At 37.5% G+C, this 23,820-nt stretch overlaps 1 protein-coding gene across 3 annotated transcripts in view; it reads right to left on the bottom strand.

Annotated features, from left to right (window-relative positions):
* Nucleotides 1-17,251: 17,251 nt before the first annotated feature.
* Nucleotides 17,252-23,820, bottom strand: part of LOC111329035 (prolactin-releasing peptide receptor-like) — an 8,184-nt gene continuing 1,615 nt past the window's right edge. Inside the window, exons 2-4 of one of the 3 annotated variants that reach the window (XM_088751444.1) lie at nt 21,093-21,140; nt 20,708-20,771; nt 17,252-20,285 (exon numbers count right to left, since the gene is read on the bottom strand). In XM_088751444.1, coding sequence (XP_088607570.1) covers nt 19,012-20,285; nt 20,708-20,741 — 1,308 coding nt within the window. In that variant the 5' untranslated portion in view covers nt 20,742-20,771; nt 21,093-21,140 and the 3' untranslated portion in view covers nt 17,252-19,011. Of the gene's footprint in view, nt 20,286-20,707; nt 20,772-21,092 lie in introns of all 3 variants that reach the window. The other 2 variants (XM_088751439.1, XM_088751441.1) reach the window with 2 other exon arrangements.

The following is a 23,820-nucleotide window of genomic DNA, read 5'->3' as shown; positions in this document are numbered from 1 at the left end:
AGTAATAAGGGTTTAATTACCCCTTTGACAGCTAAGAGTGACTAGCATCCATTTTCTCCTTACTCAGAATCACAAACTTCGGTCACACGAACAAAGGAAACGATCACCAGCTAAACAGGCTCTTGATTGTTAAGCAAATTCTCCTTACCAGTGGAAAGGGTTAAGGAAGAGCTGTCCATTCTTTTCAATTTACGATGGACAATGTTGAGGATGCAATAACAGTGGTTATTGCATCCTCAGACTGTGTAAATAAATTTGCCTTTCACTGCGCACATTATGTCACATTTTATTGACGTTCTAATGCTTTTCCTTTATTAAATTCGTCACATTACTAATTAAAATTGAATACCTGGAAAAATGATTGTCACTAGTTAAGTACTTCACTTCAGATCCAATGCTTTTTAGGCAACGAATTTGGATTCAGGAAGCCCAGTCTACCTACGTCTGTCCCAGTGCTTTATGATTAGCTCAAATGTAAACGAAGTGCTGTCCATTCATCTCATCTCATGAAGGCCGGATATTCAGTATTACTCACGCTGATTAAAGATACAAAAATAGTAGTTTGTGCGAAATTGGTATTAAAGCTGTCTGTTACTCGGTAGATTGTTTTATGTAAGTCAAATCTTATCCTTTCCATTATCGACTTGCGACATATCAGAAAAGAAATGAAATGCACAAGTGTAATTTTTGCTTCTCCTAAGCACCTTAGTTTAGATATAAATCCTTTTTATAGCAAAAATTCGAATACAGGAAGATGTTTGCAGCTGTACCAGATCATTAGCCAAACATGAACTGTTTAATCAAGGGGTAGATGTCCATTCATCTCACGTCAAGATGGACGACACTGAGGATGTAATGGGGTTAGTTTGTGCGACGGTATCAATGAGTATGCCTTTCACTGCGGCGGCACCGATCATGTGTTCTAAGTCTGCTTAATTTATCAACTCTTTACATACCGAGAAGAATCAAATACTTTAAACATGATTTCTACAAGACCCTCGTGTCAGTTCCAGTCGAACTGCAATAAATTCGTATATTGAAAACCCATCTTTCTACAGGTGTTTTTTACTGGCGCACTTATTAAAGGAGAATTGTTCATTCTGGCACAGCCAGAATGGCACGATTGCCAACGCGAAGAAACATCAGGCTTTAGTTATTGCTCACCCTGACCACCAGTTTTCTTTCTCAGTGAGTTGGATATTTCCGGAATGACTATTAATAGGAAATGGACTCAATTTTGACTACCACATAAATTGTTCTTCGAAGAAAATTTTTAATCAACTCAACGTGATGTTACGCTTTCGCAACGTTATGAAGTGCTGTCTATTCATCTCATCTCATGAAGGATATTCAGTATAAAAAAAGAAGTTGATGCGTAATTGGTATTAAAGCTGTCTGTTACTCGGTAGATTGTTTTATGTAAGTCAAATCTTATCCTTTCCATTATCGACTTGCAACATATCATAAAAGAAATGAAATGCAGAAGTGTAATTTTTGCTTCTCCTGAGCACTTTAGTTTAGATAAAAATCCTCTTTTTATAGCAATAAATTCGTATACAGGAAGACAGGCTGTTTGCAGCTGTACCAGATCATTAGCCAAACATGAGCTGTTTAATCAAGGGATAGCTGTCCATTCATCCCACGTCAAGATGGACGACACTGAGGATGTAATGAGGTTAGTTTGTGCGACGGTATTAATAAGTATGCCTTTCACTGCGGCGGCACCGATCATGTGTTCTAAGTCTGCTTAATTTATCAACTCTTTACATACCGAGAAGAAATAAATACTTTAAACATGATTTTTACAAGACCCTCGCGTCAATTCCAGTCGAACGCTTTTCCTTTACCGCAATAAATTCGTATCATGGGAAAACCCATCTTTCTACAGGTGTTTTTTACTGGCGTTCTTATTAAAAAAGAATTGGATATTTCCGGAATGACTATTAATAGGAAACGGACTCAATTTTGCGGACTACCACATAACTTATCCTTAGAAGAAAATTTGTAATCAACTCAACGTGATGTTACGCTTTCGCAACGGTTTTTCTAGAGATGATTTCTTAAGTTGTACCAGGTCTTTAGTCTGCCGCACTTTTAGTATTGCTCTTCTGTATGGCGTTTTTTGGGGCTTGCCTGACAGTGAAAAGCCGAGAGCACTTAACAAGCATATACGTAGGTTTTTATTAAATGATTACACTTTTGACTACACTTACCCTGCTTAGCAAGGTCGAAATTCCTCCTCTGGACACTGGGTGCACTTCAAAATTTTCAACATTAGTCTACAGAAGCTTAATATTCTTCAATATTCTTCTTATATGAGAAATGTATATATACTACTCGCTGTACAAACTATACTTTGCCTGGCAGCCACGTGTCGTCTCTTAGTGAGTCTGAAGGAAACACTCACTAGTTATGGTCTACGTTCCTTCTGATATTTTCCTGCCAATCCAATGCTGAAGGATTTAGGACTGGTAATTTTGCTGATTTCAAGACACGTGTACAACGCCTGAATTCATGTAGCTTTGTCTAGGGAAACAAATCGGTCTAATCATAGTTACATTTTTGGAGTTACTTTGTTTTTGTTAACGTTCTTATTTCTCGAAGATATTAGCTTATTTTATCTCACTAATCCAAAATTCTAAAGGAAATAAAGTTTATATGATTTATGTATGTATATATGTTTTCATCACACGCCACAATGGACGATATCGCCCAAATATTAAAGACGCAAAACAGTAGTTTAACCGACAATGTCAAAACATTTGCATTTCACCGCGCACATCATGTGTCACATTTCACTGAAGTTGGGTCTAATGCTTTTCCTTTAATGAATCCTCACATATTTATTAAAGGATCACCTGAAAGATGATTTCTACTAGTCCATCGCTACAATTTACGTCGAACGCTTCTTGAAAGCAATGAGTTCCTGTACAGCGGAGAGCCTGTCTGTATAGAGGTATTAGAGGTCATTAGCGAACATGAAGGTTCTTTTAACGGGAAGAACTCATTTGTCCATTCATCTCATGTCATGATAAGAAACATTATTTTAAACATTGAAACTATTTCTCGGTTCCTTTTGTGTCATATTTAATTTTGGTAAGCTCCTAGTTTCCCTTATTACCTCATTAGCATGCCGGATGCTTTGAGTAAAGGTGTTTTAATGCTGACATATTTAGCTATGGAAGCTGTAGTAGCTAAGGCCAACGACATGGACGTACATAATCATGGATGTAGGATACGAGACTCACCGTTTGGCATTGATGCACTGGAGCTGTTGTTCAGCGATTTTGATGGCGAACTGGTTTTCACGAGTTCTAAGCGGGGGTAGAAAAAGAGGAGGATGAACAGGGCATAACGAATCAGGACTAACCAACGAGTTGTAGAGAAAAAAGAAATCAATGCCCTCAAACTAGAAATAGATAGAATTGAACTCAGGCGCAGATTTCAAAGTCCATGGGCAGCACTACTAAATGATCTATCCCTAAACTGTTCTTATTTAATACCTTTGAGAATGCTAATAGAGTACTAGACGTGGATTATACATGGACAGAGGAAATATATAGATATTAAATACCCGGCCGTCATGCATATGATATTCTCATCGCTTACATTTCCAAACTATCTACATCTTGGTCTCAAAGGAGTCAATTGGTTAAACAAGATTAAACTGTTGCATCCAAAAAGCTAGCATCTTGACTACCAGAACTTGTTTATCACACATAGCAGTTGGAAAAGACAAGATGCAATTTTCGTTTATCATAGTTATTTCACTAAATTTGATACGAAATTCGCCATGTGCTGCATGTTTTTTTTGTTTATTTTGATTCCAGTTATGAAAATACTTCCTTCTTGCCTCTGCAGAAAGAATTTTTCCAGTGAGAATTCCTCAGAAGAGTAAAAAATTTCTGAGTTATCGAGCGCGCCAGAAAAAACATGTACTTGACAGTTGACTGAGCCTAAAACCATGAAAAGTGTTTTCATTGTTACTGTTAACATCCGGGGCTAAATGACTAACTCTTAAATGCTTCTCACGATACATTAATTAGAAGATCTGTTGTTCAACAAAAACCAGTTTTTGGTTTTAAGAATTCTGATTCTTTACTTCTCAATCTACAGGTCAGTATTTGATAGTAAACCACACAATCACTAATTTCTTGAATAGTCTCTCCTTTACTCGACCGTAGATTGTGTGCTGCATTTCATTGAATATAGATCTCTTATTTTTTTTCTCAGTTTGTGAGCGAGCAATATTCTTCCAATCCTGCTATGTAATTGGTTCTGAGAGCGGGCGATGTTCTCCCATCTGGCCCTCTCTCAGCGGACGGTACCGTTTTGTGTTAAGTCGCTTTGCAGAAAATTTCTTGCTTCGTTGCAGTTTTTCATAATTGTTTGTGTTTTTCGGCCGAGCGGCAATTTTTTGAGCAAAGAGTTCCGTAATGACCTCATGCCAGTAGATAGTATTAATTCTCTCTCCTCTGTTTCCCTCTCAAATCCCTATGGTTTAATTTCTGCAAAAACTTTAGAAATAAATTTGTTGTACTGAATTTGTTTTTAACAAGATTGAAAGACGGCCTTAAAACCATTTTTAATTTAATAATCCTTCACAAAAAGGAACTCAGAAAGTTAAAACGAGAGGCATTTGCAGTAAATAATTACATTTAATGAATGTGACTCTCATTCATTTGATATCTAAATTCTCCAAAACAATTCGTTCGTTTGTGAAACGTTGAGCGAAGTTTTGAGATAATCTGCAAATACCTTTTCATTAATAAATTATTTGCGAGTCTCTTGAACTTGGACATTTCTACCCTAAATTTTAGAACAGAAAGCGATAACTGAAAGTCGCATTAAATCCCCTTGTGTCTAGCTAGAAAAAGCACCTCATTTGACTACAATTTTCGTTGTAACAAAGACAAGATTTACACACGCCACTGCAGAAAACAAACAAAAACTCCGAAACACACATATTTTGTCCACTTATTGACTGTTTACATTTTACAGAGAAACAAATATCTGAAAAGTGGCTTTTTCCGCTCTCTCGCTTCAATTTAGATAGAACTCCTTTTTACAGGGATGAATTTGTAAACAGGAATCCATTCTGTGTGCAGCTGTATCATGGAACTAGCCCAAAAAACGAGTCTTATTATTGTGTAGAAGCTTTCCACTCATATCACGCCAAAATAGACAGTAAAATTTAAGTATAGAGGATGCAAAACAGTAGTTTGGGTGATAATGTAAATAACTGCTTTTTACACGGCACACTGTACGCCACATTTCACTGAAAATCGATATAGTTTGATAAAATAATCGTCTTTTTACATACCAAGAAGAAGTAAATACCACGGAAACGGCTTTCTCCTCTCCCTCTCTTCAATTCTTGGCGAACGCCGTTTTTTAAAGCAGTGAATTCGTAAACAGAAAGCCAAACTTTATATAGGTGATTCAGATTATTGACTCAGACACGAACGTTTTATTGAGGAGGCGATGTCTATTCATCTCACGTCATGTGGGACGATGTTACTCGAATATCGACGACTCATTATGGTAGTTTATGCGACAGTGGTAGCAAATTTCTCTTTCACAACGCACATTATGTGTCACATCACACTTAAATTAACAATAGTAATAACTTTTATTTATATAGCGCTCATATCTTGAGCTCATGGCGCTTTACAACACTGTGCGGGGGACTTTACCAGACTGCTAAGCAGTTTACAATCAATTAAAGGCGAATCTAACAGATGCCCCCTCCCCCCAATTTCCAGTAAACAGGCCAGACCACATCACAGTAATCTCGTGAGTGGGTTCTTTAACGACCCCTGCCTAACCAAATGAACTAATTAATAGATGCAGGAGATCTCATAGTTTTCCTTTCTACCTTTACTAAAAAAAGCACCTGAAAAACGGTATTTAACTGTCCTTCACTTCAATGCAAATAGAACACCTTTTTTGATTCGTATACAGGAAGCTAGTCTTTATTGAAGTGTTCGAGATCATTGACTCAGACAGGAAAGTTTCATTAAGGAAGTGCTGTTCATTATTTTCACATCATATTAGACCACAAGCGGCCCAAGCGTAATGTGTTTCATTTTGGGGTCTAAAGTTCATTATTCGAATATCAAAGCGCGTCTGACCAAATAAAAGACTCTCCATGGGATCGTTAGGAAGGTTGTCACGTTTGCCCTATTGTCAAATAACACCGTCTGGGGAGTCGTGCGTGTAATTCGACCCGATGCGCTTTGATATTTGAATCCCGTAGTAAGGGGAAAAGGATTACGCGTACCTACAATGCGATTTAGCCAGAATAGGTGGTAAAACGGAGCGGCTCTCGGATCGATGCAGCGGAATGTGCAAACTTTTGCCGCTGGAACGGGTAGGCAATAGCTAAGCGCTCTCGCGGGTGGAAATTTGAGGGAGATCGGTCGACTTTTGTGCAATTTATCGGCCTTCGGGTGGCGACTGTTGGTGTTCGGGACCAGTTTTTGAAGTTTCCAACCATGAGTTTTTTTATACACAGTTAGCTGGTAGCAACACACGCGTTACAAAGAAAGTCGCCAAAACTGCGTTAGAAAGACCGTAAATTACAAAGCAGCTACGGTAAAAAGGTAAGGAGACTTCATACGATATATTCCTCGCTTTCATTATCCTTTTAATTTATTCTTATTTTTTTTTTATAATTTTTCCTATAATTATACAGTTGACTGGTGACACCGCACGAGTTACAAAGAAAGTCACCAAAACAGCGTTAAAACTACCGTTGGCAACAACGCGGCTACGGAAAATGTTTTATTCCTCGCTTTTATCATCCTTTTCAATTTTTTCTTAATTTTTTTTCAATTTTTCCTTTTTTTTACAGCCCACACATACCCTTAAAATTCGATCTTAATATGTTAGTTACTGCTGTTAATGAACTTTAGACCCTCAAATCACACAGTCCGCTTGGGCCGCCTGTGATTAGACGATATAATTCATATATTGACGACAAAATAATTGTCGTTGGTAATTCAGTGTTCACACGTGTCTTTCATTACGCCCACTATGTGCCACATTTTGCTAAAATTACATCTTTTCTTTTTCTTTTTCTTTTTTACATATTGACAAAGGCAAAACCTGAAAATGATTTGTGCCAGTCCTTTCCGAGGATTGTCATTTTTTAGAAAATAAATTCGTATTCAGCTGTAGCCGTGATCATTAGTTTAAGCATAAAAGTGCCTATAAAGGGGGCGCTGTCAATTCCTTTCACGTCCTGATCAAAATATGATGAAATATAGAGGGTGAAGGAAAGTCGTTTGTGGGACACTAGTAATAGATATATATATATGATATTTAGTTTTTTTCCAATTGACAAAGGGGCACTTAAGGAATCTTGAAGTCTCATTGGATTAACTTTGCTTGCGACTTAAAACTGAACAGAGGTAAATCTTCGTGGATTAATCATCGATGGAACTGCGTAATACTTTTTGTAAGACCACTGCTCTTCTACAAGGAAAGATCGTCGTAACCTTAAAATATTTCAGAGTTAGTTTGCTTAGGCGCCTTTTAAATTACCAAATATCGTTACGCAAATGAAAATGTTTCGGGGAAACTTCCTTCTTTAATTTGAACTACCTCCGTTTTCTGTATTATCTACTCATTTAGAAAAAAATGCTAAGCCGCTCATGTAGGATCTTGCAACCCTAAATCATTCGGGTTCTTTCGGAAAGCATTTCGTTGACTTTAACAAAAATACAAAAGTGTTTTACTCGATAAATTGTGTGCCATATTTCGCTGAAGTTTTAAAATCCTATCTTTTCCACTATCGACTTTTTACCTAACAAAAAGAAATGAATGCCGGAAATATATTAAGTTTTACTGCTTCCCCACTTCAGTTTGGATGAAATGTCCGTTTTTCACAGCGATAAACTCGTTTACAGGAAGCCAGTCCGTTCCTAAACAGATTATTAGCTAAAACATGGATTGTTTAATTAAGGAAGAGCTGTCCATTCCTCCCACATCATAATGGACGAGTTGAGGATGCAGTGATGGTAGTTTGCATTGTACGATAGTTTTAATAAATGTGTCCTTAACTACGCACATTATGTGTCACATTTCACAGAAGTTAATTCTAACATTTTTCCTTTATTGACTTCTTACATGTTAAGAAAGGAATACCTGAAAAGTTATGTTTGCTCGTCTATCACTTTAATTCGAATCTGGCTCTTCTTTAAAGTAATGAATTCGTATGCAGAGGGCCGGGCACCAAATCATTAGCTTAAACACGAATGCTTTATTCATACAAATCTACAGACAGGTTCAATATTGAAAACTAAAATTCATATTCACAAGAATGTAATAGTAAATAAAAAACCTTTACGTGGTGGAAATACAAAAAAAAAGTTACTACAATTTTCCTAAGACAGTGGCTTATTTAGAAGTATTCATAGACCACTTTCATAAATGGCTGCTGGATTAATATTCTTTTGTTTAAATTGAAAGTAGCCTTTCTGGCCTCGTTCTCCAGTACAAAATTGAAAAGAATACAAAAGAATACATTTTCTCAAGCGAGGCCAGAAAGGCTAATTTAAATTTAAACAAAAGAATATTTATCCGGCAGCCATTTATGAAAGTGGTCTATAGTAGTTTATTTTCAAAAATATTTGTTGAATTCACTCATCATAATTATAATTCTACCGGAAGATGATTCAAAGGTTTTGCTCCAAGGCCTAAGAAGGTGTGTAAATGACCTTTGGGCAGTAGAAAGACGACAGTGTAGCAGATCTTGGTCAGTTTTGGTAACATATCTAAGTTGCCTATTGTCAGTAAAGCTGCGTCCTAAAAGTAAATTTATAATTCAAATAATGGGGCACCCGATTATGAAGGTATTCATAAACACTGGTGGTGATGTTTAAAAGCAGTTTGTACTTAACACATAGCCACGAAAGGGACATAAGACCACGAGAGCTGTGATTGGATTGCTTTAGACCGACGACGACTTTTCCCATGAAGCTAAACGTTCTGCATCAGTTTGATAAAGTTAAAGATACACATGTAACTCATGCTTTTGGAGACAGAAAGGCAGCGTGGCTCAATTTAGAACGTAAAGAGAATTTGGTTGAATTTGATCACCAACCAGCGTAACAGAGTCGTTTTCTTACGGCAATCGTTTTCCAAAATATCTAACCACAAGATCTGGAGCCGGGTTTTTTGGCTGGCTAATCAAACAGAATATCTGGTGGGTCGAGTTTTGACTCTCCAAACAAGCATATGTCCCTTTTCAAACTTGATGAACAAACCAAATCGATTTTGCTTTTCTTTGCCTTAACACCAACGTGAGAAAGGAGTCACAAAAGAGTATTCATATATTTGAAACAAAATCGAAAATTACGCTAACCTTTTAAAAAAAATCGCGTAAAGACTTTTGAGTGGGCAGCCTATCATGACTTTGGAAACGGAGTGAGTTACAAAGCTGTCTCAACAAAATCAAGAAGCGACCTCCTTCACTGGATCTCCCATGAAATGTAAACACATTGATTTCACGTGATGCTATACAGATTGTAATTGCATCCCTTCAAGCCATTTATGCACAATGCTGATGAATTTCCAATAGCGAAAACTGAAGTCCGGGACTTATTTATACATGTCGTTGGGGATAAATGATACTATCACCGATATGAAATGAAGTTAAAAGGGTATGATAAGAGGTGTATCCTTGTTGCACCCCTTGAAAGCTACTTTTAAATTGGTGATCTCTAATTAATTTGGGACACCACCCTGGGCTGAGGATAAAGTCGAAGTGAAAATTGTTAGGACTGAAATCCGTGAATTTTTGTGAATATAAGTTTGGATCATATAATTCAAGCTGGTGTTTAACACCATGTAAGGGCTCTGTTACCAGCTACAGTTTGGAAATACCTCATCTCGAGCGAAAGCTCGTATCAAAAAATTGTATTTGTAGCTAGTCTAGGGAGCAATCTTCTCTTCAAAGATTTACAGGAAGAGATAAAGTAGGTAATGAACTTATAATATCAGGTAACCTGAATAAGTATGAACGCCATAAGGATATTTTTAGAACATTCTTCAAACGAAAAATCAAAGCCAAAATGATCAACGGTTCATCGTGACAAAGTTTAACATCATCCGCATTAAATAGTGAGAGCTCGAAGGAAAAACAGGCAAACTGCTCAAAGCGCGGGAAAGCACGAGTAACCAGATCGCGATTGGTTTTAGTTTTGCTTCCGATTGGATGAGAGGATGACGCGATTTTCTAGACCAATTCAGTTAAAGATCAGAGTAAGAAGATCAAAAGCAACCTCAGATTATTTTCCTGATTGAAGAGTGTTTTAAGGACGGACGGTCTTGTGAATTCTGCAAATCGGAATATCAGAATTGAAAACTGCCACTCGAACTTTATCTTCATGGAGTTTTTATTTTAATCCATTTTATGTTTTGTTACAATTTGGAGCTAATACTTGCCAAAGGTTATGTCAGAAATAGTCTAAGGATAAATCCAGCCAAACATTAATTCAGTCAAAAAACAATCTTGGTACCTCGTTTTTCCCGCTTCCCTGGGGAATATGTGTAACCTGTAGAGCAGTACTTGGTGCTAGAGAGGTGGAAGTGCCAAAAACATACTGGCGAAAGAAAAGAAAGAGAGTTGGGCAAGAAAAGCACAGCGAGTTTTGTTTCTTTTTTACCCTTTCCCCAGACTGGTTTGTTCACTACCATCCTTTCAGCGATTTCGTAATATCTAATGAACTCTTGTTTCCCGGAAAAAAGAAAAAAAAAACCTAATAATGTGTAACATGTTACCAAGCGATATCGTCTCCGACATGGTATCGCCAGCTTAAATATGATCTTCCTATGGTATTTCTTGCTAAGCCGACAGAAAAAAAAAAAAAAAGAACCTGGATCGTCAACGAGGACAGCAATTAATTGTACTGAAAAGTTCCTTGCGGAACTTGCTATTCAACAGGATGTAGAGACATGGGTTTATTGCGCTGTTTGCGTGCCCTAGCCAAATGAACCAAAACAGTGTTTCAACCGGTAACAAATTCCTAAGGTCTGGTCGGACGTACCAAATGTAATGATATATTTCCATACTTTATCGCCTTTATCATCCCCACGTCTAGAATTTAGTACATATATGTAAAAATTTTCCTTTTCATCAGCTTGAAAATGACCTCAGCGAGGTCGAAATGTCGTTCAAAATTATCACTAATTTTTATCTTGAAAAGCTTTTCTAAAAAACTACTTATCAAAAAAGAAGTGAATAACACAAATATGACTTTTTCTGCTTCCTCATATCAAGTTAAAATTAAAATCGTTTTTTCACAACTATGAATTCGTATACAGAAAGTCAATCATCATATAGACTACTTTCATAAATGGCTGCCGGATTAATATTCTTTTGTTTCACCTATTGACGTCCAGTGCGCCCGTAAGCGCCCATGTGGAACCACACCCTTTCTACGCCTTGTGACGTCATCACTTTTAACCCTGGAGCACGACTTTGAGCACTTACTTAAACAGGTTGAAAATATCTTAGAAACGATACCAGAATGAGCGCAATTGAGTAAAGGAGATTGGAGAAATAGCCAAAAAACCATGTAACTTTGACCTGAAAATCTGCACGAAAATCTTGTTCCATTACCCACCTACCTTTCTGAGCATGTGGTTTGAAAATAATGAGTAGTTTCCTAAAAAATCTCTACACCAAAATGAAGCCTACTAAATTTCCAGCAAGCGAGAAGAAACTTCAGCAAGGAAAGGGGAAAAAAGGGCAGAAGAAAGAGAGAAAATAAAGTAAAAGTCGTAAGTGGGGCATTACTTTTCAACCCAAAAACTAAAATTTTGCTTTCTGTGCGTGCCCAAGATTTTCAGGCCGCCATTTTGCATTTGGAAACGCCGTCGAGTGTACAAGCTGTCAATGGGTTTGTGGTAAGTTTCAGCTTTTAAAACCACAACAGTGACCCGAAATCTGCTCGACTAGCTTCAAAACACAGTTTTTCACAGAAGCTGCGGTTATTAATGGGTTAAATTTAAATTAGCCCTACTGGCCTCGTTCTCCAGTACAAAATTCAGAAGAATACATTATCTCAAGCGAGGCCAGAAGGCGAATTTAAATTTAAACAAAAGAATATTTATACAGCAGCCATTTATGAAAGTGGTCTATAGGTGTTCCAGATCATTGATTTAAACAGGAACGTTTTAGTATGGAATCGGTGCCCATTCACCTCAAGTCATTTTGGACGATATTATACAAATAATAAGACGCAATAATAGTAGTTTGTAACTCAGTATTAAAAACATTTTTCTTTTTACCATGTCACTTTTTACTGAAATAAGATCTAATCGTTTTCCTTTTTGACCTATTAAATGTGAAGGAAGGAAAAATTACTTTTGCTGGTCCATCACCTCAATTCAGACCGTAGGCGTTTTTGAAGCAATTAATTCATAAAACAGAAAGCCAGTCTGTATAGAGCTGTACCAGATCGTTAGCTAAAAAAGAGACGTTTTTATTATGGAGGCACTGTCCATTGAACTCGCGCCATGATTCATGATATCATTCAAGTATTGAGCCGTGATGTAAAATGGAAGTTATATGACAGTGCCAACAGATGTTTCTTTAACATGCGCTTTCTGTGTCATATTTCTCTAAAGTTAGTTCTAGTCCCTTTCTTTTTATTGTATTTCTTACATTACAATAAAGGAACACCTGAAACATTTTTTCTCTGGTCCATCACTTCGATTTAGATCGAACCCTTTTTTTTTTACAATTAAATTCCTAAAACAGATAGCCAGTCTTAATAACACAGTACCTGATCATCAGCTGAACCCTTTCACTCCCAATATTTAATTTTCAATTCTCCTCTTTAGCTTCCACACATATCCTTGTAAATAAGTTACGAGAATTTGATGTTAGATCAAGATAACAATTTCCACTTGATAAGTTAGAGTATTCTCAGTACCCATTTGTTGGAAATGTATGGATAGTATAAGGAGAAGTCACATGTTAATCACTACTGGGAGTTAGAGGGTTCAAGCAGAACCATCTTATTATAGGGAGACCGCTGTCTATTCCTCTCAGATCATAATGACGAAAAGTTTTCTTTTGTTCGGTAAATTTTGTGCCACGTTTCACTGAAGTTGAATCTCATCTTTTCCACTATCGACTTCATTCATATGACAAAGAAATGAATACCAGAAATGTTTGGATTACTGCTCGCTTAATATAAATTAGATGTGAATACTTTTTAACAGCCATAAATTCGTCAGAAATCTAGCCACTTTCCATACTTGATGCTATCAAAAAGTAAGGTGAGATAGAAAAGACTAATATGCTACAAGGACAACAGCAGCAATCACAATTAATGTGGGATATCTTTGGAAGTCACAGGCAAATTAAATTTTTTTTTTCAAATATCCTGAAAAAAAATTTCAAATAAAACCAATCTAATCACAGTTCAGATTGTAACAACTTTAATTTGATTCAATTCTCAACTTGACAAATTAAACATCGATCAGATTATTCTTAAACCTAACCATAGTTTTGATCGTAATAGCTCTAATTTCATTGAATCAATAATCAAATCGACAAATTGTATATTGATCAGATTTTTAAAAATAACAATTATTACGTAATTTCCGTGGGTGTATGTTAGTTCTAAGAAGTTTTAATTAGCATTATGGAGGCGTGGTGGCCTCATGGTTGGTGCGCTTGACTCTGGATCGAGTGGTCCGGGTTCGAGCCCCGGCCGGGATATTGTGTTGTGTTCTTAGGCAAGACACTATACTCTCACAGTGCCTCTCTCCACCCAGGTGTATAAATTGGTACCGGCAAATTTAATGCTGGGGGTAACCCTGCGATGGACTGGCATCCCATCCAGGGGGGAGTAGAAATAATCCTAGTCGCTACAGAAACCGGAGTTAAGCACCGGCCTAATGGGCCACTAGGCTCGTAAACAGACTTTACCTTAATTAGCATTAAGGAAAAAGTGATCAGCTTCGATCTTATTTATCTTACATATTTATAAACAGTATCTCACGAGTTCTTGCATATGCAAAGAGTATTCGTCAACCAACCGTAGGGTTTAGTACTATTTTACTGACCCGAACGTCTTCTTGCTGATATTTGAATTTTAGCCGAGTTACTTAAGGGGGCACTCTGGTCGAAATTCGTCAAAAGAATAGGTCAGAACTATTAAGAGTAAACCGCTGAAATTTGGCATGAAGCAATTGCAAGCCGAGATGACTCTATGCGGCCGCCGATGCGTAACGGTTGACCAAATTTGTTCATCCCTTCCCATACTTCAAACGATTTAGCTGTTCCTAGCAGTACGTTTTACTGACGATCATGACCATATTGTGTACTGCAGTTAACTGAATCAATTTATGTTTACACGATTACGGTAAGCTCACTTGTTAACCCTCTATTGAATAGCTTCAATAAAAATTTTCGTTCTTGATTGGAAAATTACGAATGCTAAATGCAAAAGATAGGAAGATAGGAAGCCAGTCTTTCTACAGGTGTTCGTGACTCAAACAGGAACATTATAATGAAGAAAAGGTGAAAGTGGATTTTATTTTCGCGAATTTCTGGGCCAGATGTAGTCTCTCTCTCTTTCCGTTCTAAGTGTTATCCCAAACAGCCGAACAGTTAAAGAGTTTGCTAAATGCGACGTCCTTATTAAGAAAGACTTGCAGATTGCCATTCATCTCTCGCCCTCAAATGGACGATATCTCAAAATATTGAGGATGCAAAAATAACAGTTCGTGTGATATTATTTAAAATACACTTGCTTTTACTCGGTACTCTAATAGTCTCTGTTTGTAGAAGTTAAATTTCACCTTTTACTTTTTATCGAGTTTTAAAATATACGAAAAGGAAAATTAATACCTGATGTATGGCTCCTGTTGCTCCTTCGCGTTTCTTCAGATAAAACGCTTTCTCTATAGAAATGAATCCGTAAACAGAAAGCCAGTCTTTATGAAGCTGTCCCATTTAATTAGTGTAAGAATGATCGGTTTTTTATTAGAGAAGACCTGTCCATCCATCTCACGTCGTGATGAACAATACCATTTAATTGAAATATTGAGAATGCAAAATAGTAGTTTTCATTGTTGCGACATTAGTAATATAGCTGTCTTTTACCCGGTACATTATGTTACTTATTTCGTCAAAATTAGATTTAATATTTTCCCTTCGTCGATATTTTACATTAAAAAACAAACCAACAAACATAAGAATTACCTGTAATATGACTTTAGCTGCTCCCGAAATTTTAATTTATGTCAAAAACCTTTTGACAGAAATGAATTCGAATCCAGGAAGACAGTATGTATACAACTGTTCCGCATCATAAACTTAAACATTAACATGAAAGTTCTAATGAAGAAAGAGCTGACCAGTCATATATATAACGCTACAGAGGACGATATCATTTGATTATCAAGGATGTAAAAGAAAAAAGTATATGTGACAGTGCAATAAACTCCGCGTTTTACTCCCTACAGTGTGTGCCACATTTCATCGAAGATAGACCCAGTGTGTTTACTTTATCGAGTTTTTACATACCAAAAACAAGTGATAATAATTTTGAACGACGTTTCGACCTCGCTGAGGTCATTTTCAAGCTGATGAAAAGGAAAATGTTTACATATATGTACTAAATTCTAGACGTGGGAATGATAAAGGCGATAAAATATGGAAATATGTAAAGGCTACGCGTAAAATGGAAGTGATTAGTACATATAATATGTAAAAATTTTCCTTTTCATCAGCTTGAAAGTGATCTCAGCGAGGTCGAAACGTCGTTCAAAATTATTATCACTGATTTTTATCCGGTAAAGCTTTTCCAAAAAACTACTTATCAAAAAAAAAAGTGAATACCACAAATGACTTTTTCTGCTTCCTCATATCAAGTTAAAATCAAAAGCCTTTTTTTCACAGTTATGAATTCGTTTACAGAAAGTCAATCATCATATAGGTGTTCCAGATCATTGATTTAAACAGGAACGTTTTGGTATGGAATCGGTGCCCATTCATCTCAAGTCATTTTGGACGATATTATACAAATACTGAAGACGCAATAATAGTAGTTTGTAACTCAGTATTAAAAAATTTTTTTTTTTACCATGTCACTTTTTACTGAAATAAGATCTAATCGTTTTCCTTTTTGACCTATTACATGTGAAGGAAGGAAAAATTATTTTTGCTGGTCCATTACCTCAATTCAGACCGTAGGCGTTTTTGAAGCAATTAATTCACAAAACAGAAAGCCAGTCTGTATAGAGCTGTACCAGATCGTCAGCTCAAAAAGAGACGTTTTTATTATGGAGGCACTGTCCATTGAACTCGCGCCATGATTCATGATATCATTCAAGTATTGAGCCGTGATGTCACAAATGGAAGTTATATGACAGTGCCAACAGATGTTTCTTTAACATGCGCTTTCTGTGTCATATTTCACTTAAGTTAGTTCTAGTCCCTTTCTTTTTATTGTATTTCTTACATTACAATAAAGGAACACCTGAAACATTTTTTCTCTGGTTCATCACCTCAATTTAGATCGAACCCTTTTTTTTTTACAATTAAATTCCTAAAACAGATAGCCAGTCTTAATACCACAGTACCTGATCATCAGCTGAACCCTTTCACTCCCAATATTTAATTTTCAATTCTCCTCTTTAGCTTCCACACATATCCTTGTAAATAGGTTACGAGAATTTGATGTTAGATCAAGATAGCAATTTCCACTTGATAAGTTAGAGTATTCTCAGTACCCATTTGTTAGAAATGCTGGGATAGTATAATGAGAAGTTAGATGTTAATCACTACTGGGAGTTAGAGGGTTCAAGCAGAACCATCTTATTATAGGGAGACCGCTGTCTATTCCTCTCAGGTCATAATGGTGAAAAGTTGTCTTTTGTTCGGTAAATTTTGTGCCACGTTTCATTGAACTTGAATCTCATCTTTTCCATTATCGACTTCTTTCATATAACAAAGAAATGAATACCAGAAATGTTTGGATTACTGCTCGCTTACTATAAATTAGATGTGAATACTTTTTAACAGCCATAAATTCGTCAGAAATCTAGCCACTTTCCATACTTGATACTATCAAAAATTAAAGTGAGATAGAAAAGACTGATATGGTACAAAGGCAACACCAGCGACCACAATTAATGTGGGATATCTTTGGAAGTCACAGGCAAATTAAAAATTTTTTTTTTCAAATATCCTGGAAACAAATTTTAAATAAAACCAACCTAATCACAGTTTGGATTGTAACAACTTTAAATTGATTCAATTCTCAACTTGACAAATTAAACATCGATCAGATTATTCTTAAACCTAACCATAGTTTTGATCGTAATAGCTCTAATTTCATTGAATCAATAATCAAATTGACAAATTGTATATTGATCAGATTTTTAAAAATAACAATTATTACGTAATTTCCGTGGGTGTATATTAGTTCTAAGAAGTTTTAATTAGCATTATGGAGGCGTGGTGGCCTCATGGTTGGTGCGCTTGACTCTGGATCGAGTGGTCCGGGTTCGAGCCCCGGCCGGGACATTGCGTTGTGTTCTTAGGCAAGACACTATACTCTCACAGTGTCTCTCTCCACCCAGGTGTATAAATGGGTACCGGCAAATTTAATGCTGGGGGTAACCCTGCGATGGACTGGCAACCCATCCAGGGGGAAGTAGAAATACTCCTAGTCGCTTCATGCTACAGAAACCGGAGTTAAGCACCGGCCTAATGGGCCACTAGGCTCGTAAACAGACTTTACCTTAATTAGCATTAAGGAAAAAGTGATCAGCTTCGATCTTATTTACCTTACATATTTATAAACAGTATCTCACGAGTTCTTGCACATGCAAAGAGTATTCGTCAACCAACCGTAGGGTTTAGTACTATTTTACTGACCCGAACGTCTTCTAGCTGATGTTTGAATTTTAGCCGAGTTACTTAAGGGGGCCCTCTGGTCGAAATTCGTCAAAAGAATAGGTCAGAACTATTAAGAGTAAACCGCTGAAATTTGGCATGACGAAATTGCAAGCCGAGATGACTCTATTCGCCAGCCGATGCGTAAAGGTTGACCATATTTGTTCATCTCTTCCCATACTTCAAACGATTTAGCTGTCCCTAGCTGTACGTTTTATTGACGATTATGACCATATTGTGTACTGCAGTTAACTGAATCAATTTATGTTTACACGATTACGGTAAGCTCACTTGTTAACCCTCTATTGAATAGCTTCAATAAAAATTTTCGTTCTTGATTGGAAAATTACGAATGCTAATGCAATTCCCGTGGTGTACTCTTGTTGAGGGTCAACAATTTATTATTCCCATGATTAATAAAACTTTTTAAAACCTACGAACATCATCTAGGTTCAAAGATCAAAAGTTTCTGTACCAATGAAAGTGTTTCGATTAATTTGTACAGTAGACTTGCAAAGGAGTGTTGGTACGTGAGGTGACTCGGGCTTTTTTCATGCACTCTTTCCCTTACATCAATAAAAAAAATCTGCCGCATACACTTACTAGAAGACTCCAACTAAAACGCGCTTTACGCTGAGTTAATTTTCTAGCGATCTGCTGGATTTAACGATAACTTATGGCTTACGTTATCCATCCACATAGAGAACGTTTTCAACATACTCGACTAAGACTACATACCCCTTACGCACGTTTGGACTTTAAGGTATTTACATATGTACAGCTTATTCTAAATCACACAAACTGTCCAGTTGTTTCTGTTCAGCCACATATATACGTTATGGCGAAGACGATGTTTTAGGAGCAACCTTGTCTTGTTTCAAATCAGATCAAGTACTCCAAACTGTTCCAAAGGCAATGGAAAACTGTTTTTGATCTGATAGACTCAAACACAACAGTTTAAACGCAACCATTTAGGCCTGTTTCCTCTTTGGAAAGCAACGCATCTAAACCCGGAGACGTTTTGTTGTGTCATTCGAAGATGCAACTATCAGCGACCAGGGAAATGATCAATAAACCAGCTTTTAAGACAAACGGTACACTTGGAGCGCGTCGTCTCCGCTGTTACAAGTGTTTTGTGAGGAGTTTTGACTCTGGTTCTGAGTTGGTGGACTGTTTGGATACGAGTTTCCCTCTTTGATGCTCATCCATGACAAGGACATAATTGTGTGCCCTAGTTTTTCCCGTGTCTCTGAGGGACTATGCGGCAATGTGTAAGCTGTTATCCGACCAAACGACATCATTTTCCACATGGTGCCACCAGTTGTAAAACTGTTCTCTTCCTCGTTTTGTGACAAAGTGGACAGAAAGTGTGCCAGCCTGACTCGATAACTTGGACAGCAAGTCATTGTCATGAAGAGTTCTTTGCGAAACTTGCTGTTCAACAAAATGTAAAGACATGGATTTATTGCGCTGTTTGCGTGTGCTAGCCATAAGAAGCATAGCTGTACTTCACTCGGTATCGAACTGATAAGGTCAGGTCGCACGTACCAAATGTAATGATCAACGTAATTTGGAAACCAGCAGATTGCAAATACCAAGACGGTTACGACTAATAACCGCACAACTTTGCGTTTGGATTTTTCAGCTGCAGCGCGATTGGTAGTTGTCACATTTCCCGGGATCTTTCGAAGCCATAACTTACGGCAAATTAAGAAGTAGATAACGATGGTTATGGAAAGGGGCCATGCGTAGAGTACAACGAAAATCGTGATGTGAAAGATCTTAAGTACGCGATAGGTTTCAGCATATGTAGGATCGTTTTCGTCTTGCCAGGGCCACAATTGTAAACATAGATGCGTGTCCAACTCAGGACGATACTGGACTCGGTACATTATTGGATATGGGACCATCAGCACTAAAGATAGAATCCAAATTGTTGCGGACAGTATTTTTGGCTTGCGGAAGATCTTCTCTCTCAATGGATAGAATATGGCGTAAAAGCGATCGAAGGAAATAAACATCATCGTGAACACAGTTGCTGCGATTGAAACTGGGATAATGTAGAACACTACCTTGCAGGTCACGTTTCCTAATATTCCTGGAATCCAAGCGACACCCACGAAAATAAAAGCCACCTGAAACGGCATGATTGTAACCGTCAACAACAGATCTGCAAGGGCCATGTTAGCGATGAACAAGTTCGTGATGCTGGCAGAAGAGGACTTCCTTGAGACTAAGAACAACCCCATTGAATTACCGAGCAAAGCGATGGTAAAAACAACAGCATACGCAAATATTATACCAATTTTGAATTCCTGAGAGAAATCTTGTAGAGCAATAGATGAAGCGATTGATGCTGGAGAGAGAAGCAAAAACTGCCTAAGTAAATATAAATACTACTACACAACTGCACCTTATTAAGCGCAGTGAAAGTAAAAAGCCTTTTGTTGGACTTTCCATTCTCTTCGTGGCGTACATGAAATTTTATTTCTGGAGATGTGTCGGCCGATGTGGATATTGCTGGATTAGCCTAACGAAGGATTCCACTCTACAAGAAACCCCACGCTTGAAGTTATCCTTCTAATCTTTTTTCTGTTTGCATATTGATCCCAGCGGCAGTGCTAGATTAAGTTTTCATGGACTCATAGACTGTCTCATTACACTGTACAATCACTAATATGACGGTCTGGTAAAATAATTTTGGAGAATTTTCTTCAACCTTTGTTTACATTTGAATTCCAACGTGACATCTTTGGACATGGAAGTACATACTCTTACCATTTGCCACTGATGCACTTGAGCTGTTGTTCATTTCGATAGCGAGATGTTTACGGCTTCTAAGCTAGAGGGATAAGAAAGAGTAAGAGAAGCCATAAGACCGATGTATGCGAAAGGCTTAAAGATCTGGCTGCCACGACTTGCAAGATGCAGCAATGGAAATAAGCATTCATGTGAGATCAAGATTAGAGTAGATAACATGTACTCTCAAAAGGTTGTGTAAGTGAAGACTTGGGCTTTGTTTCTTGAAGTGTAGATAACTTTGCCCCAGGGCTTGGAGACATATTTTAAAATCTTACTTAATAGATTGTGTATTGCACTTCACCGAAGTTGGATGTTACCTTCTACATCTATTGATCGGTTTCATATTTAAAGGAACGAATACCTGAAATATGACTTTTGCTGCTCCCTCACATCAGCTTACATAGAACGCCTTTCAACAGAAATAAATCCGGTTACAGGAAGCCAGTCTGTATACAGATATACCAGATAATTAACCCAAACGTGAAAGTTCCTACGGTGATTATAACGAGATCAGACACAATCCCCGATCAATCAGAGCGCCTGCATCTCTATAATCCCCTGAACAATTATTACTAATGAGAATATTTGCCCGATCAGTCCATGCCACATTGGACAGTATTATTCAAATATTAGGATGCAGAAATAATTACGACAGAGTCAGTAAGTCTGCCTTTCGCCAAACTCACTATGTGCTGCATTTCAGTTTCACACATCTAGTTCAAGTTTGCTCAATTTATCGACTTTTTAGATATCAAGAGGAAATGAATTATTGAACGATAACTTTTGCTACTCCCTTACGTCCATTCTGGTGGGAGGTCACTTTTTAGAGCAATGAACTCAAATAAGGAAGGCCAGTGTTGAAGTCCTAAATGTAATAATTCAATAAGCCTAAATGTAATAAAGTCATAAATATAATAACATTTGTCCTAAACGTAATAAAGTCATAAATATAATAACATATGGTCCTAAATGTAGTAAGCCTTTAATGCAATAGTTTACTGTGCTCGTGCATCCACATTGAGATGTTAACGCGACAACTGTTGCACCAGAGAATCTTCAGACCAAAACTCATGGCGCATTGCGGGCTCGCTCACTGATTTTAATGAGGGCTTTTTTTTTTCGCCTGAGATGTAGGTCGAGAAGCATTGACTACAAACCTTCATACTGATGTGCTTTTGGTATCAAATTGACAGATCCCAAAACAATAGAACGCTGACCAATCCGGCCATCTTGACCGAACAGACTTGGTCAAGAAATTTTATATTTTCGGCAAGTAATTTTTCACGAAAAACAATGCGTTTTCTTTTTAGTAATGACGGATAACGAAAAATAGTTTCTTTTTTTCCCTTATGGTGGCTGGCAACATCTCAACGTCTACAGGTTATAGAATACCAGGTGGTGTGCGCACTCCAATTGCATTACACTGGGGTAGAGTTATTTTCAATATGGCGGTATGAGCGGTAGAAATGGGCAGAGTTTGACTGAATATTCCGTAACAGGTAGACCGTTTCTTTTTCCTTTCACTATAGCTAAATGTAACTTGATATATTCTGAACGTGTAGAAGTATTTTTCGTGCGTATTTGTCACGTATTATATCGTTCTCAAGGACAAACGCAAGCACTATTTTTTAGCATGTAATTTGAGACTGGTTTTCCAGAAGGTCAAATTCATTGTACGTCATAGTTTGATGCCTTTAAAAGATTTGTAGGGCCACTTTGATCCTTCTTCAACAGCTCTGACTAAACGCGCTCAAACGCGCTCCAACGGTACAAATGTTTTATGCACTTTAAGTGATGGTGTTTAAGATCCTTTTGTGGAGCGAAAAGGCCAATTGTTGCGTTTAATGTGTTGCGTTGCATAGCGTTACTGCTGCAAGGACATTTATCAATCGTGTTGTAAATCTACTTTCCTAAGTGAAGGTGAAGGAAAATTAACTAATCGTGAGTGTTGTGTGGTAAATCTTCTATCTTGATCATTGAATGAAGGAAAGTTTAATACGAGCAATGAAAAGAGTCACTTGATCCATGAAAACCTCTACCTTGCGTGAGGCGACACGTCGGAAAGCTGGAAAGTAAAAGGCAGTCGACCGCTGAAAGGCGTTGACAGGCCTGTGCGTCTCCTTCCATTCGCTAACGCATTTAAGTCTTGTACCCTCAAAGTTAAGCTCTTACTAGGATAACTTTTGATGACTTTCCTTTGCGATGTGAGAATTAGGGTCAGTTTTGAGGTGTCATTTTCCCATCTAAATGTTCTTGAGGTCTGGCAAAGCCGGATGAGATTGTGTTACAAAAGGCAATATTTTCTTCTGTGCGCGCGCTATTGTCTTTGTTTCAGAGTATACTTCTCTCTTGAAGTAAAAACTCCACAGATACGTTTCTCAAAACCGTCCTACAGGTTCCTATTTTCTCGAAGGGTATTTTAAAACTCTGTACGTTTTTACTAAACGTGGAGCGAGAGAAAATTGTTCTTAGGAGGCGTGGGGCTTCTCCTTTTACAAATCCCGTATTTACGCTCGGTGGAAAAAGTTCGTATATTACAAAGTCTCTGTCTCTTTAATATGCTTTTTTATGTCAAGGGTCAATTCCCTGTTAAATAACTCGTGTCTAGGAATATAATTTCTGACTCTGAAATTATTCATCCCGTCATCGGCTGTGAGTGTAACTGTTGCCATTTGTGTCGAGATTCTCAGGCAGATTGCAGTTTCGAATCTTTATAGATAACGTCAGTTGCCTCCTAAGAACGAATTCGTCACGGAGGAATGACAGGAGTCGTGCAGGCCCGTCAAACGTTCTAACTTTCTAAGGAATGGCAACAGACAATGAATCTCCATTAAAATCCACCTATATTCAAGCTATATCGCTGCCACTATAGAAGTTCACTCCAACGCGTCAAGATGCAGATGACTCAAGACTTGTTTTACGACCATAATGCAACACAATCAGAGTGCGCACACCGCCTGATAGGATACGACTCCAATCGCTGAAACTTCTTCCCATCACATATTGCCACGAATTTATGGATATGATATTCTTCTACAAGGCTACGCATAACCTCGTCTCTTTGAATGGTTCTGTATTACCTGTAAAGC

Source organism: Stylophora pistillata, chromosome 1, assembly GCF_964205215.1.
Source record: "Stylophora pistillata chromosome 1, jaStyPist1.2, whole genome shotgun sequence".
Lineage (NCBI taxonomy): Eukaryota > Metazoa > Cnidaria > Anthozoa > Scleractinia > Pocilloporidae > Stylophora > Stylophora pistillata.
This window is presented reverse-complemented; position numbering and strand designations above follow the sequence as displayed.